Below are 14,726 nucleotides of genomic sequence, written 5' to 3'. Positions count from 1 at the left end.
TAGGGGAGTTCTGGCCAATATTAATCCCTCAACCAAGACCTAAAACGGATTATTCGGTCATTATCACATTGCTGTTTGTGGGGCCTTGCTTGGTGCAAATTGGCTGCCATGTTTCCCTGCATTACAACACTTCAAAATTACCGCTTTGACAATAAAGCGCTTTGGGATGTCCTGAGGTCGTGAAAGGCACCATATAAACGAATGTTCTTTCATTCTTGTTATAGTTTGGTATATTCTTATAATTGATTAAGGGGTGATATGATCGAAGTTTTCAAGCTATTAAGTGGGACTAATAGGTTAGAGATAAAGTATTTCCGCTGGTTGGGGAGTCTAGGACTAGGGGACATAGCCTAAAAATTAGAGCCAGGATTTTCAGGAATGAAGTTAGGAAACACTTCTACACACAAAGGGTGGTAGAAATTTGGAACTTTCTTCCACAAATGGAAGTTAATGCTAGCTCAATTGTTAATTTTAAATTTGAGATTTATAGATTTTTGTTAACCAAAGGTATTAAGGGATATGGGGCTACGGCGGGTATATGGAGTTAGGTTTCAGATCAGCCATGATCTCATTGATTGATGAAACAGGCTCGAGGGGCTAAATGACCTACTCCTGTTCCTATAATAAATGTGATTATAAAAGAATCGTGCATTGTAACTTTCACTGTAGATCATGGCTATGAATTGACATTGTTTCAAAACTGCCTGAATTTTTTTTTAACTGTAATCATTGTAATAAGTAGTGGGGAAAAGTTATAGCCACAGAACATTGACTCCTGAGAAATAATAATCCTTTTTCACATTTTGTTTCTACTTTTACTTTGGATAAAGTCATTGTAACTCCCAAGCTCTTTTATGCATAAATAATTACAAAATATTTGATACTTGCTGAAGTCATATTAAGGGGTACTGGGAAAGGGCAGAAAAACACGATTGGAGTAGATATGAGGACCTGGCAAGAGGGGCTGAATGGTTTCTTTCTATAACAGAATGTCTTTGATTCCATTAATACTTGTAACCCTGCTTTTCTAAGACTAACCGCAAAGCCCTACTTTAAACAATTAGACAGACAGGTGAAATGTGTTTATATTTGATTAAAAAATACAATTTATTAAATGCAGAAATGCATATATGAAATACAACTGTATAAAAAAATTCACAGGATACCAGAATGGTATAAACATACAATACTGCTGCACAGCAGCAAATTGGTAGTTCAACAAGCTCACTACCCAAACTCGCATTTTTGAGTTAACAGTAAATCATTAAATTCAGTCACACGTGGCTGCCCCGCAGTCCAGTCACATTCGCCCCCACCCCCATTCTTTAAGAGGCGTGTTTTCTGTACGTTCCGTTCCTCACTGTCTGCTCTTTCTTTTGTTGCAGCTTTTTCTGCTCTTTGCGTAATTCTCTGGGAAGTCTGTCTTCCAGAGGCTGCTCCTCGTTCTCACTCGATACGAACGGGCGGCACACTGTCTCCACCAGTCCAATGACCACCCCAAAGAAAGCCAGCACCGTGCCCATCACGTAAATCTTCACCATCTTCCTGTTGGGTTTTTGGCTCAGCATTTCCTTAGCGAAGGGGATCAACTCGTTCATGGTTTCCATCTCCTAAAATTCAAAAATAATCATAACTTAGAAAGCAATGAATAATTTCAACTTATTTGCCGTGATTGCCACAGCCCGTGGACACTAATAATAATTAAAAGCCACTTCATCAGTAGTTAAGATATATATACGCATTATACTATTATATTAAAAGGTGCAATTGTGTCATTACCAAAAGAACAGCCTATTACCGCATCAGATGAGTTAATAAAAACACTTAAACACGATGTGTATAAGTTGTATCTGTACATTTTGCAAACTAAATAGCAATATCCTTACCTCGATTGATTTTTGATTGAAAGTTGCAGTATTCCACAGACTGGTCGGCTTTAATTAAGCTCATGCAAACTCCCTGCAACACTGTCACTCCGTACAGTGTGTGTGGAGCGCTGCTGAACTGGGCTTCGCTTTTTATGCGGAGACTCCGCAACGTCACGTTTGGCACGTCCACGTCGCACTTAATGTACTGGGGCTGCGAGCAAATCTGAAGGCTGATCACGCAGCGCCCACGCCAATGACATGCATTACCCAACCCCCAACCTAGAAGGCAGGTTGCTAGTGAATACTCAGGTCCTCGGTACGAGAGGAAACTTTTCATTGAGCCCAAAGGGACTCTGAATCTGATAAGTAAATAGCTGTTGTTTTGTGAGAGGCAGAGAATTGGACAGGTTCTCTCTCTAATACAGGGTTATAACAGTCAGCTTCAGTCAGCTGCATTTCCACCTCTAAAGGATTTATCAATAAATCCAGAATCACAGAATGTTGCAGCCGTTTGGCCCATTTGGCATGTCAACCGCGGCTCAGTGGTAGCACTTTCTCGCCTCTGAGATTGTGGCTTTGAGCCCCACTTCAGAGATTTGAGTACATAATCTAGGCTGACACTCTAGTGCAGTACTGAGGGAGTGCTGCACTGTCAGAGGTGCCGTCCTTCGGCTGAAACGTTGTCTGCCCTCTCAGGTGGACGTAAAAGATCCCATGGCACTATTTATTGGAAGAAGAGCAGGGATGTTGTCCCCGGTGTCCTGGCCAATATTTATCCCTCCACCAACATCACGAAAACAGATTGTTTGGTCATTATCACGTTGCTGTTTGTGGGACCTTGTGAGCAAAGTGGCTGCTGCGTTTCCTACCTTACAACAATGATTACACTTCAAAAGTACTTCCCTGGCTGTAAAGCGCTTTGGGACATCCTGTGGTTGCTATATAAATGCACGTCCTTTATTTTATTGAGTCTGTGCTGGTGGAATTGTCCACATGAGCCACCTACTCTAATCCAAATTCCAACTGGCAACCGTCTCCTTCAAGCACCTAATGCAGGTGCAGGCCCAGGTAGGTCCATTTGGAGAAGCCCCAGAAATCCCAGGACAGTATAGTGGAGCCAGAGACCTCATGTAACAGGTCGTCACCCTCTTTTCCTTTTCACAGCACCTAGGAGCTGAGCATTCCTTAGGTGAAGCAATGATGAAAATTGGCCCCATTTTGTCCTATTATGAGTTAGACAATCAAAGCTATAGTTATTTTAATTTTTCTCCCATCTGCTCCTGGATGCACTGTTGACAGACAATTCGACCATCACTGTCAAACCCAATCCTGAATTACCCAACATGTACATGGGTGCATTTGCCAACAGGAGTCACTGGATAGAGATCAGGGCCCTGAAATTACAACCTGGATCAAAGACAGCAAGGAGATTGCGGGGGGGGGGGGGGAATCAGTTGCCTGTGGCAGGTATTTGGGGCAGAACCAGGTTGTGCCAGAATTCTGCCTTGGTTTTTGCTGGCAGCCATTTTCCAGTAAAGGCAGGGAGTGGGGGGGGGGGGGAACTGTAGGTGGATCTTTTGCCTATTCCTCCCTTTATACCCCTAAAGGTTCTCAGCGGAACTCACGCCAACAGGCATGAGTCCCTTTGAGGCCTTCAGAAAGGCCCTAAACCTTGGCTAGATTAAGACAGACTGGGACTTTATTCCCTGGAGAGTAGGAGGTTAAGGGGTGATCTTATAGAAGTCTATAAAATAATGAGGGGCATAGATAAGGTCGATAGTCAAAATCTTTTCCCAAAGGTAGGGGAGTCTATAACGAGGGGGCACAGATTTAAGGTGAGAGGAGAGAGATACAAAAGGATCCAGAGGGGCAATTTTTTCACTCAAAGGGTGGTGAGTGTCTGGAACGAGCTGCCAGAGGCAGTAGTAGAGGCGGGTACAATTTTGTCTTTTAAAAAGCATTTGGACAGTTACATGGGGAAGATGGGTATCGAGGGATATGGGCCAAGTGCAGGCAATTGGGACTAGCTTAGTGGTATAAACTGGGCGACATGGACATGTTGGGCCGAAGGGCCTGTTTCCATGTTGTAACTTCTATGATTCTATAATTGATCCAGGAGGCGATCAGTTGCCTTGTTGGCATGCAAAATGGCTTCATTTTGGAGCCAATAGCCCCAAAATTTCACTTTTTTCCCTTCAGCCCCATTGGGCCTTGGGTACCTCAGGTGGAGTGGCTGTGGACTGCTCCCTCTCACAAGGCCGGATTGTGGTGGATGTTGCAATTGAGCCCTTGCAGGTGCCAACAGCCTTCTCTGGCTATGGCAATGATCCTGTCCCTGGATTTGGCACCAGGTTTCCAGTCTGGCACTAGGACAGGCAAGTGTTACACTGTGCCATACTGGCTGTATTGGAGCAGAGCCCCAGGAATTTCAGAGCCCAAGAGTCGAAATTCTGGCTGATTTTTCTTCTCCCTGATTGTTTCATTATTATTCATCGAGTCACTCTGCTGATCTGTTTGTTGTCACCTATAAAGTGGCAATCTCCTTCTGGGTGAAGTTCAGAACATCTTTTGTTTTTTTTCCACTAATGACATTTTTAAAAACAACAATGATATTAGTATTTATGGTGACAATAAAGATGTAGAATGAGGATGAAACTAAAAGAAACTGAATAAAATTGCTACCTAGAAACTGACCAGTCGTATACAGCAAAACCCAAAATGACTACTGCAATTAGGCTTTTGAGGTTTACATGGGAAGATAAAAGTTGCTCCCATCTCCAATTGGCGTAACTGCATAAGCCAAAGCAGGACCAATATAGGAATTACAGGGGATCACTAACTATGGGAGAGTGAAGATACTGCTTCCTTTTGTACAAAGGAAAAGAGAGATTACCTGCCGATTTCAGCCTCTATTAGGCATGAAATGATCTCCATTTCTATTGCCCAAAAGCCAGGAGGTACTTCAACAGTGTGGCAAGCACTGCTCAATCCCTGAAAACTCTTGTCTTCTCCCCACATCCTGCAACATGGTACTCATCCACCTCAAAAGGATGAAAGGCTGTGTGAAACCTGTTGGGATTCAGCCCCTAGACCTATCTAGCCTCAAATCCCCCACTTAACCAACTGTGCTACTTAATTTCTTGTATACAAAAGCCTTCAATGTCCCAGTACTAGCATCTCCAGAGATTGTCTGAAAGAATCCTGTGAAATTTTGATCAGGATTTTACATGCATTGTGGTCAAGACCATCTTCCCCACCCTCAATTTTTCCCTATTTTCTTGTCCCCTCCCCCAAAAGCGTCATTTTGATAGAGTAGACGTAGAGAAGATGTTTCCACTTGTGTGGGAGTCCAAAACTAGGGGCCGTAAATATAAGATAGTCGCTAATAACTCCAATAAAGAATTCAGGAGAAACTTCTTTACTCAGAGAGTGGTGCGAATGTGGAACTCTGTACCACATGGAGTAGTTGAGGCGATTTGTTGGAGTACATGTCCTCTGGTGTCTGTGCCTTCTGGTACCTCATCTAAGTGGCCATTTTTCATCTGTGATGCTAGGCAGTAAATATCAGCAAACTATTCAACTGTGGATCTATTGCTGTCAATTCCAATCCTGCCTACATGCTTGTACATTCTAGCAGGGGTCCCTGGATATCAGTCAGGAGCAGAAACCCTGCTCACCACCACCACCATCCTTGGCCTGGGGACATTGAGATCACTTTATAAACCCCAATGCCACCTTGGCTGAGATCAGCTAATTCAGCAGAATTCAAAATTCATTGAGACCTTACAGACTATATGGCTCAGTATCATACCGTGCATTTAAACAGGAAGTCCATTTTGCTATGCTATTTACTTTGTAACTGCAGATATATTTGTCCATTTTTTTTGCAGATCCGTTGTACTTTTGCTGAAAATTCAAGCAATGTGGAGAGGGGAATTTCCTACATTGTAATCTAGGTCTTGGTTTGAAAACAATAGTTACAATTTTGTTGACATTAACAAGTGTGTACCCTAGAACAAAATGTGCCTGGACTTAGCAAGTAGGAAATTACTGATATTTTCTTCCAAATCATTAAATCATAAAGTTTTATAAATAAGATCACGCTTCCGTTGTACAGCTGGAATAAACACCGATTGTCCTTGTTCTTTTGCAAGCTGTCTACGTGCAAATGAATCAGTTCACCCAAAAAGGGGGAGGGGGAATGAAGGAGAGACAGCACGAAAATATGTACAGGGTATCATGTATCAACAGACAGCGGGGACAGTCAGGGAGCTGAATGGTGCAGTGAACTCTCAGCAAAGCATTCTGAACCAATTCACCTATCGAATATCAGGGTTAGATACAGTCAGCTTCAGGAAAAACAGGACACAGAACCCCCCCCCCCCCCCCCCCCGCCTCAACCCTCCCAACACACACACACACACACAAACTCAGGCAAACCTTCAACAACTCGAATAGATTTTCAGAATAATCCTGACTGCAGCACAGCTAGAGTTGCCAACCCTCCCAGAATGGGGTATGGATCTCCCGATCTTTGTGTTTTAAATTTCCCGCCGCGTCGGGGGTGGAGGGGGGAATGGGGTTCAGGGGGAGACTGGGGAAGGGATCAGGATGGGAGAGAACGGGAGACAGGAATGGGGTTCGGGGGAGACTGGGGAGGAGGTCAGGATGAGGGAGAGAGGGAGAATGGGAAATGGGATTGGGGACAGGGAGAGAGGGAGATTGGGAAATGGGGATGGGGGTTTGGAGAGAGGGAAAATGGGGTTCAGGGAGAGAGGGAGGTGGGAATAGGGGTCGGGGAGAAGGACTGGGCAGTCGGAGAGAGAGGGAGAATGGGGTTAGGGGGAGAATGGAGGCTTGGGGAGAGGGAGACTAGGGAATGTGGATCGGGGAGAGAGGGAGATGGGAATGGGCGTCGACGGAAGGGTATTGAGGGAGCCTAGGGAAGTGGTCAGGAAATGGGGAGAGAGGGAAGGCAGATTGGATGATGGGGAGAATGGGATACCAGGGGCAGGGGAAAAGGGGGAGAGAGGGACTGGGAATAGGGAGTAGGGGAGAGAAGGGGGACGGGGCAGGGAGACTGGGGGTTGGGGTCGGATATGGGGGTTTAGGAAGAGGGAGAATGGGGGAGAGCTAAACTGGGAAATGGGGGGTCGGGGATAGAGGGTATGGGGGATAGAGGGAGACAGGAATTGGGGTCAGGGGTGGGGCAGAGAAGGAGACTGGGGAGTGGGGGAGAGAGGGAATGGTGGTCAGGGGGAGGGAGACTAGGAGTCGGGGTAGAGAGAGTATAGGGTCAGGGATAGAGAGAAAATGGGAATGGGATTAGAGGAGAGAGAGAATGGGGGTTGGAGATGGGGAGAGAGAGGGACTGGAGGGTTGAGGGGAAAGAGGAACTGGGGAGTCGTGGAGAGAGGAAAACTGGCAAATGGAGGTCGGGGGAGAGGGAGAAAGGGGGTGTGGGGAGAGAGGGAGACTGGGGAATGGGAGGCTGGGGAGAATGGGGAATGGGGATCGAGGGACAAAGGGAGACTGGGTGTCGGGGGAAGTTTGGCTCGGCGACAGGGGCGGGAGAAGGTGTCATGGAAAGATTGTTTCCACTGGTGGGCAAATGGGGAACAAGGGGATGGAGATCAAAGAAGTCTCACTGGAAGAACCAAGGGGAAGGGAGAAGGAAGGTCCTTGAACTGAGGGCTATTAGATCATGGGATGCTTCACCGCAAGTGGCTATTCAGGTAGAGACTTGAACATAACTTAGAAGGGAAAAGGAGGAATATACAAGGATCAGGCGGTAACGGGGTCACAGGAGAGAGTGCTAGCACTGGCACGGGGAGCCGAATGGCCTCCTCCTGTGTTGTAATTTCATTCATTCTATGATAACACTCCTTTATTGAGTCCAAGCCCAGGGAGTGGTTTAGAAATATTGATGCTGAGCTGAGCTTAGGACGATGTGCCCTGTGAGAAGTGCCCCAAACACTGAGATCCAGTGTCCTTTGAGCGATCTCTTGGTTTGGTTCAGGCTGGTCTGTGCCGGCCGGTTTTGATGTGCGAAGTCCACATACAGATCGGCTCTGACTGAGGCTCCCAGTTCAGAGTTGTCACCTTCACACAGAACCAGAGTCCAAACCAGACTCCAAGGAGATAGGGCCCATTAAAAGTGGCATTAACTGGGGAGCTTGACGTCACTTTGTGCAATGCAGGGGGATTCTGGCTGTAGTTTCAGGGTGAATTTTAGTGGGTTATTGGATTACTACTAGTAACAGGTAAGATATTTGGGGCGTTACAGCTATTACTACCAGTTAGATATAGATTATCAGTGAGATATTGTGTTACTGCTGGTTATGAGGGGAATCTGAGTATTACCGGCATTACTATCAGTTATCAGTGCAACTTCAGTGAGTTACTATTAGTTACTGGTTCAATCAAAGTTCCGTATACCTCTGGTTTCCACTCTGCGAATCGCTTCCCCATTTACAGTTTCCCCTCTTCCCCACCGTCGGTTTCCCTTTTTCACCTGCTCACGGGTGCTGGCGCGAAACCACGAGCAAAGAGACTCAACTATAAGGGATCCAACATTTATAAGGTAACTGCAGTAACATTTGCAGATGTCACATAGAATCTTAGAATCATAGAATGGTTACAGCACAGAAGGAGGACATTCAGCCCGTCGAGTCCATGCCGGCGCTCTGCAAGAGCAATCCAGTTAGTCCCACTCCCCCGCCCTTTCCCCGTAGCCCTGCAAATATTTTCTTTCAAGTAATTATGCAATTCACTTTTGAAAGCCATGGTTGAATCTGCCTCCACCACCCTTTCAGGCAGTGCATTACAGATCATGACCACTCACTGTATAAAAAAGCTTTTCCTCATGTCGCCTTTGGTTCTTTTGCCAATCACCTTAAATCTGTGTGCTCTGGTTCTCGACCCTTCCGCCAATGGGAACAGTTTCTCTCTATCTACTCTGTCTAGGCCCCACATGATTTTGAACACCTCTATCAAATCTCCTCTCAACCTTCTCTGCTCTAAGGAGAACAACCCCAGCTTCTCCAGTCTATCCACATAACTGAAGTCCCTCATCCATGGAGCCATTCTAGTAAATCTTTTCTGCACCCTCTCCAAGGCCTTCACATTCTTCCGAAAGTGCGGTGCCCGGAATTGGACACAATACTCCAGTTATGGCTGAACCAGTGTTTTATAAAGGTTCATCATAACTTCCTTGCTTTTGTAATCTATGCCTCTATTTATAAAGCCCAGGATCCCGTATGCTTTTTTAACCGCTTTCTCAACCTGCCCTGCCACCTTCAACGACCTCTGCACATATAACCCCAGGTCTCTCTGTTCCTGCACCTTCTTTAGTATTGTACTCTCTGGTTTATATTGCCTCTCCTCGTTCTTCCTACCGAAATGTATCACTTCGTACTTTTCTGCATCTAATTTCACCTGCCACGTGTCCGTCCAGTCCACCAGCCTGCCTGTATCCTCTTGAAGTCTATCACTATCCTCCTCACTGTTCACTACACTTCCAAGTTTTGTGTCATCTGCAAATTTTGAAATTGTGCCCTGTACACCCAAGTCCAAGTCATTAATATATATCAAGAAAAGCAGTGGTCCCAGTACAGACCCCTCAGGAACACCACTGTATGATCTGATTTCACGTGATCGGATGTCACGTAGTCAAGCGTCACATAATCAGACACCATGTGATCAGACGCCATGTGATCAGATGTCACATGGTCAGATTTCACGCTGTCAAACCCCCAGGAATGCCGGCAACCAGTGCTGGCAACCCTAAGCACAACCGAAGAGCACAACTGAAATTGAGATCAAAATATTGGGATCTGGCCCTTGTAACGGACTGAGGCCAAATATTACAAAGATAATAATTCATCAAATAAATCTCATTGCTAGCACCTGAAACATTTTAATTATATTTCATAGTTTGGAGAATATTAAAAATGAAAGAACAGCCTGAAATAACAAATAGTACAACTTTTGCAAATCACATTTGTAATAATTTTATAGAAATCCATTAAAAAAAACTTGCTTTTAAACACAAAATGGAGATGTTTCTGAAAACAAATTATGGTGGATAGGATATATTATATTACCAATACCAGGTGAATGTTATTGTAGTCAACCTATAGTTAGGGTACGGTAGAATAGTGGTTATGTTACTAGACTAATAATCCAGAAGCCTGGACTAATAATCCAGAGTCATAAGTTCAAATCCTACCATGGCAGCTGGCGAATTTAAATTCAATTAATTAAAATTAAATTCCGGAATTAAAAAAAACTAGTGTCAGTAATGGTGGCCATGAAACTACGGGATTGTTGTAAAAACCCATTTGGAGATCAACCCTGGTTCAATGAGGAGTGTAGAAGGGCATGCCAGCAGCAGCACTAGGCATACCTAAAAATGAGGTGCCACCCTCGTGAAGCTACAACACAGGACTACATGTATGCTGAACAGCAGAAGCAACATGCTATAGACAGAGCTAAGCGATTCCACAGCCAACAGATCAGATCAAAACTCTGCAGTCCTGCCACATCCAGTCGTGAATGGTGGTGGACAATTAAACAACTAACAGGAGGAGGAGGCTCTGTAAACATCCCCATCCTCAATGATAGCAGAGTCCAACACATGAGTGCAAAAGACAAGGCTGAAGCGTTTCTAACCATCTTCAGCCAGAAGTGCTGAGTAGATGATCCATCTCGGCCTCCTCCCGATATCCCCACCATCACAGAAGCCAGTCTTCAGCCAATTCGATTCACTCCACGTGATATCAAGAAATGGCTGAGTGCACTGGATACAACAAAGGCGATGGGCCCTGACAACATCCCGGCTGTAGTGCTGAAGACTTGTGCTCCAGAACTTGCTGCGCCTCAAGCCAAGCTGTTCCAGTACAGCTACAACACTGGCATCTACTCGACAATGTGGAAAATTGACCAGGTATGTCCTGTCCACAAAAAGCAAGACAAATCCAATCCGGTCAATTACCGCCCCATCAGTCTACTCTCAATCATCAGCAAAGTGATGGAAGGTGTCGTTGACAGTGCTAGCAAGCGGCACTTACTCAACAATAACCTGCTCACCGATGCTCAGTGTGGGTTCCGCCAGGACCATTCGGCTCCAGACCTCATTACAGCCTTGGTCCAAACATGGACAAAATAGCTGAATTCCAGAGGTGAGATGAGAGTAACTGCTCTTGACATCAAGGCAGCATTTGACCGAGTGTGGCAACAAGGAGCCCTGGTAAAATTGAAGTCAATGGGAATCAGGGGGAAATCTCTCCAGTGGCTGGAGTCAGACCTAGCACAAAGGAAGATGGTAGTGGTTGTTGGAGGCCAATCATCTCAGCCCCAGGACATTGCTGCAAGAGTTCCTTAGGTTAGTGTCCTAGGCCCAACCATCTTCAGCTGCTTCATCAATGACCTTCCCTCCATCATAAGGTCAGAAATGGGGATGTTCGCTGATGATTGCACAGTGTTCAGTTCCATTCGCAACCCCTCAGATAATGAAGCAGTCCGAGCCCGCATGCAGCAAGACCTGGACAACATCCAGGCTTGGGCTGATAAGTGGCAAATAACATTCGTGCAAGACAAGTGCCAGGCAATGACCATCTCCAACAAGAGAGAATCTAACCACTTCCCCTTGACATTCAACGGCATTACCATCGCCGAAACCCCACCATCAACAACCTGTGGGTCACCATTGACCAGAAACTTAACTGGACCAGCCACATAAATACTGTGGCTACAAGAGCAGGTCAGAGGCTGGGTATTCTGTGGCGAGTGATTCACCTTCTGATTCCCCAAAGCCTTTCCACTATCTACAAGGCACAAGTCAGGAGTGTGATCGAATATTCTCGACTTGCCTGGATGAGTGCAGCTCCAACAACACTCAAGAAGCTCAACACCATCCAGGACAAAGCAGCCCACTTGATTGGCACCCCATCCACCACCCTAAACATTCACTCCCTCCACCATCGGCCCACGTGGCTGCAGTGTGTACCATCCACAGGATGCACTGCAGCAACTTGCCAAGGCTTCTTCGACAGCACCTCCCAAACCCACAATCTCTACCTAGAAGGACAAGGCAGCAGGCGCATGGGAACAACACCACCTGGAACTCCCTACCTAACAGCACTGTGGGAGCACCTTCACCACACGGACTGCAGCGGTTCAAGAAGGCGGCTCACCACTACTTTCTCAAGGGCAATTAGGGATGGGCAATAAATGCTGGCCTTGCCAGTGACGCTCACATCCCATGAACGAACAAAAAGTGCAAATATTTCAAAGTTTTCTTTTTTTACATACTTTTTGACATAATGGTCTGGCAAATCCTATAATAAACTGATTTTTCTGCAGTAAAGTTTGGGATCCCCTATAAAAGGCTTGTTGTGTACATTTAATCACAACAAGTGAGCCAGAGGCAGTTTGCCAGCTTCTCCATCCTGTTCGACGTAGGGTGAATGAGTTTATTTCTACCAATGCAACTCACTCACACAGAATGGAAATTCACTGCTGAAAATGAAGCAGTGGAGATGGGGATCAAATTCCACTTCATACAAAGTATGAACCTTAACCTACTTTATTATGTTTTTACTTAAATGTTTGGTCCTATTTTAAATGGGTTAGGAAAAATTAAAGCGTTAATATTAGATTAAGTTGGATCTTCACAATATAAGAATATGAAATTAAAACTTATCACCTCAGGAAGCTGGTCCCTTGATTAACAGAAGCTCTAACTGTCTTTTCTACCAAACTCTTAGATCAAATTGATTACTTTTATTGCTCCGAGGGTTATGATATTTACGTTCAATAGTATAATGTCCCCAGTACTACTCACAATGCATTACGACAAATAAAACATATGTAGCTGATTTCAATTTATTGATTTCCTCTTACGTTGTGATTGCTGAGCACATTTGGCTCAGATGTGAAATTGAGCTAGAATACGTTTTACCAATTAAACAAGACAATTAGAACCTTTATTACTTGATAGAAAGTTTGGCTCTTGGTTGCTGAAATTCATTAGATTTATTTTATTTTTAAAGCTTTGTTAACTGCCTTTCTTAAGCACATAATCCAGGCTGACACTCCAGTGCAGTACTGAGGGAATGCTGCACTGTTGCAGGTGCCGTCTTACTGATGAGACATTGAACTGAGGCCCCATCTACATTCTCAGTTGGACTTAAAAGAACCCATGGCACCAATCAAAGAAGAGCAGGGCAGTTCTCCCCAGTGTCCTGGCCAATATTTATCCCTCAATCAACACTAATAAAACAGATTTTTTGTGTTACTTTCTCTGAAACCCAGTGCCTATGCTTGGAAATGAGACTTGGCACCCAGTCTCTGATTCATTGTTTACAGCAGTGAAATGCCATTCCTCGTGGCCAAGTTTGGTAAGTGTAAACAAACCCATTCACCTCACTTCTTGGACAGAATCCAATCTTTGAATCACCTGTACAGCACTTGCTGTCCTCCGCCTCTTGCCACTTAAGAATCAACGCACAACACGTGCTTCACGAGGATGTGCTAAGTTGATAGCCCGCTGCTAATGAGGACCAACTTAAAATATCTGTGCCATACTACGGTGCTGCTAAACTGCAGGCTCCGAACATCATGAAGTATAAACTGAAGTCATGAGGTTGTGGTAAAAGTTAATGGCCCAGATTTTGCTGTCAACATAATGGTGAGGCTAATGGCGCTCGCCATTATTTATGTGTAAATGGTACAGTAACTTCAGATGAGGACCAGATGCACGGTTAAACGCCAATACCTAAAAGTTGCTGTCCGAGTTTCACCGTTCCGCCGTTAGCTTCCCGAAAGCAGCATTTCGATGACTGGCTCAGCATTGAAATGCATTGAATGGTGTGAAGTTGCTGTATTTGCGTGGTAGATATGTACTAAACTTGCCACAGAAAGCTAAATCTTGTCATTTCAAGTGCAAGTACCCTTTAGTCATGCGACAACTGTTCGTTATTGCTAATCAACCTCTCTGGCAGTGAAAATTAACTTACAGGCAGATTTCAAAATGGATGCAGATTTGGCCCATTTTAGCTCATCCATCCAGAATAAGAGACCCATATTCTCCCCATAATATCATCTAACAGACTCTTGAAAAAATCGATTGTTTTTGACTCCTTGAAGACTCCCAAAAGACCATTCCAAGTGTTGATAAATGTTTGTGTGAAGAAGTTTTCCCTGAGTTTTATTTTTTACTGATTCCTCTGTTATCCTAGCATGCCATGTGCCATTAACCTTACTAAATGCCATTTCATATCTTGTGTACTGATACAAGGCCCCCTCTCAGTTGCTTCCTTTTCTGTTAATGTGTGCTATTCTGCACCTATCTGTATTGAATTTCATCTTCCTCTAATTTATCCAATTGCAGATTTTACCTAAACTGAGGAGGATAGAAGCAAACTTCAGAAAGACACAGACAGACTGGTGAAATGGGCAGACGTATGGCAGATGAAATTTAATGTAGAGAAGTGTGAAATGATGCATTTTGGAAGGAAAAATGAGACGAGGCAATATAAACTAAATGGTACACTTTTAAAGGAGGAACAGGAACAGAGAGACCTGGGGGTTCGCATAATCGAATCTTTGAAGGTGGTAGGACAAGTTGAGAAGGCAGTTAAAAAAAATACGGGATCCTGGGTTTTATAAATAGAGGCATAGAGTACAAAAGCAAGGAAACTATGCTAAACCTTTATAAAGAACTGGTTGGCCTCAGCTGGAATGTTGTGTCCAATTCTGGGCACCACACTCTAGGAAGGATGTCAAGTCCTTGGAGAGGGGACAGAGGAGATTTATTCGATTGATACCAGGGATGTGGGACTTCAGTTATGTGGA

At 44.6% G+C, this 14,726-nt stretch overlaps 1 protein-coding gene across 1 annotated transcript; it reads right to left on the bottom strand.

Annotated features, from left to right (window-relative positions):
* Window positions 1–1,325: 1,325 nt before the first annotated feature.
* Window positions 1,326–9,580, bottom strand: g0s2 (G0/G1 switch 2). The gene is made up of 2 exons (XM_068007768.1): window positions 9,521–9,580; window positions 1,326–1,610 (listed from the first exon to the last, which is right to left on the bottom strand). The coding sequence occupies exons 1-2, from the start codon at window positions 9,578–9,580 to the stop codon at window positions 1,326–1,328; spliced, it is 345 nt and encodes a 114-aa protein (XP_067863869.1).
* Between the last annotated feature and the right edge of the window lie 5,146 nt (window positions 9,581–14,726).

This window comes from Heptranchias perlo, chromosome 27 (genome assembly GCF_035084215.1).
Source record: "Heptranchias perlo isolate sHepPer1 chromosome 27, sHepPer1.hap1, whole genome shotgun sequence".
NCBI lineage: Eukaryota > Metazoa > Chordata > Chondrichthyes > Hexanchiformes > Hexanchidae > Heptranchias > Heptranchias perlo.
Note: the sequence above shows the minus strand (reverse complement) of the source record. Positions and strands in the feature narration are given on the sequence as shown.

What these genes read in the sequence shown, in the direction of transcription:
- g0s2 (XM_068007768.1), bottom strand. Translation starts at nt 9,580, where the DNA reads ATGGCGTCTGATCACATGGTGTCTGATTATGTGACGCTTGACTACGTG. An exon ending in ACTACGTGACATCCGATCAC is followed by an intron (nt 1,611 to 9,520) that starts GTGAAATCAGAT and finishes TTTGAATTTTAG; the next exon opens with GAGATGGAAACCATGAACGA.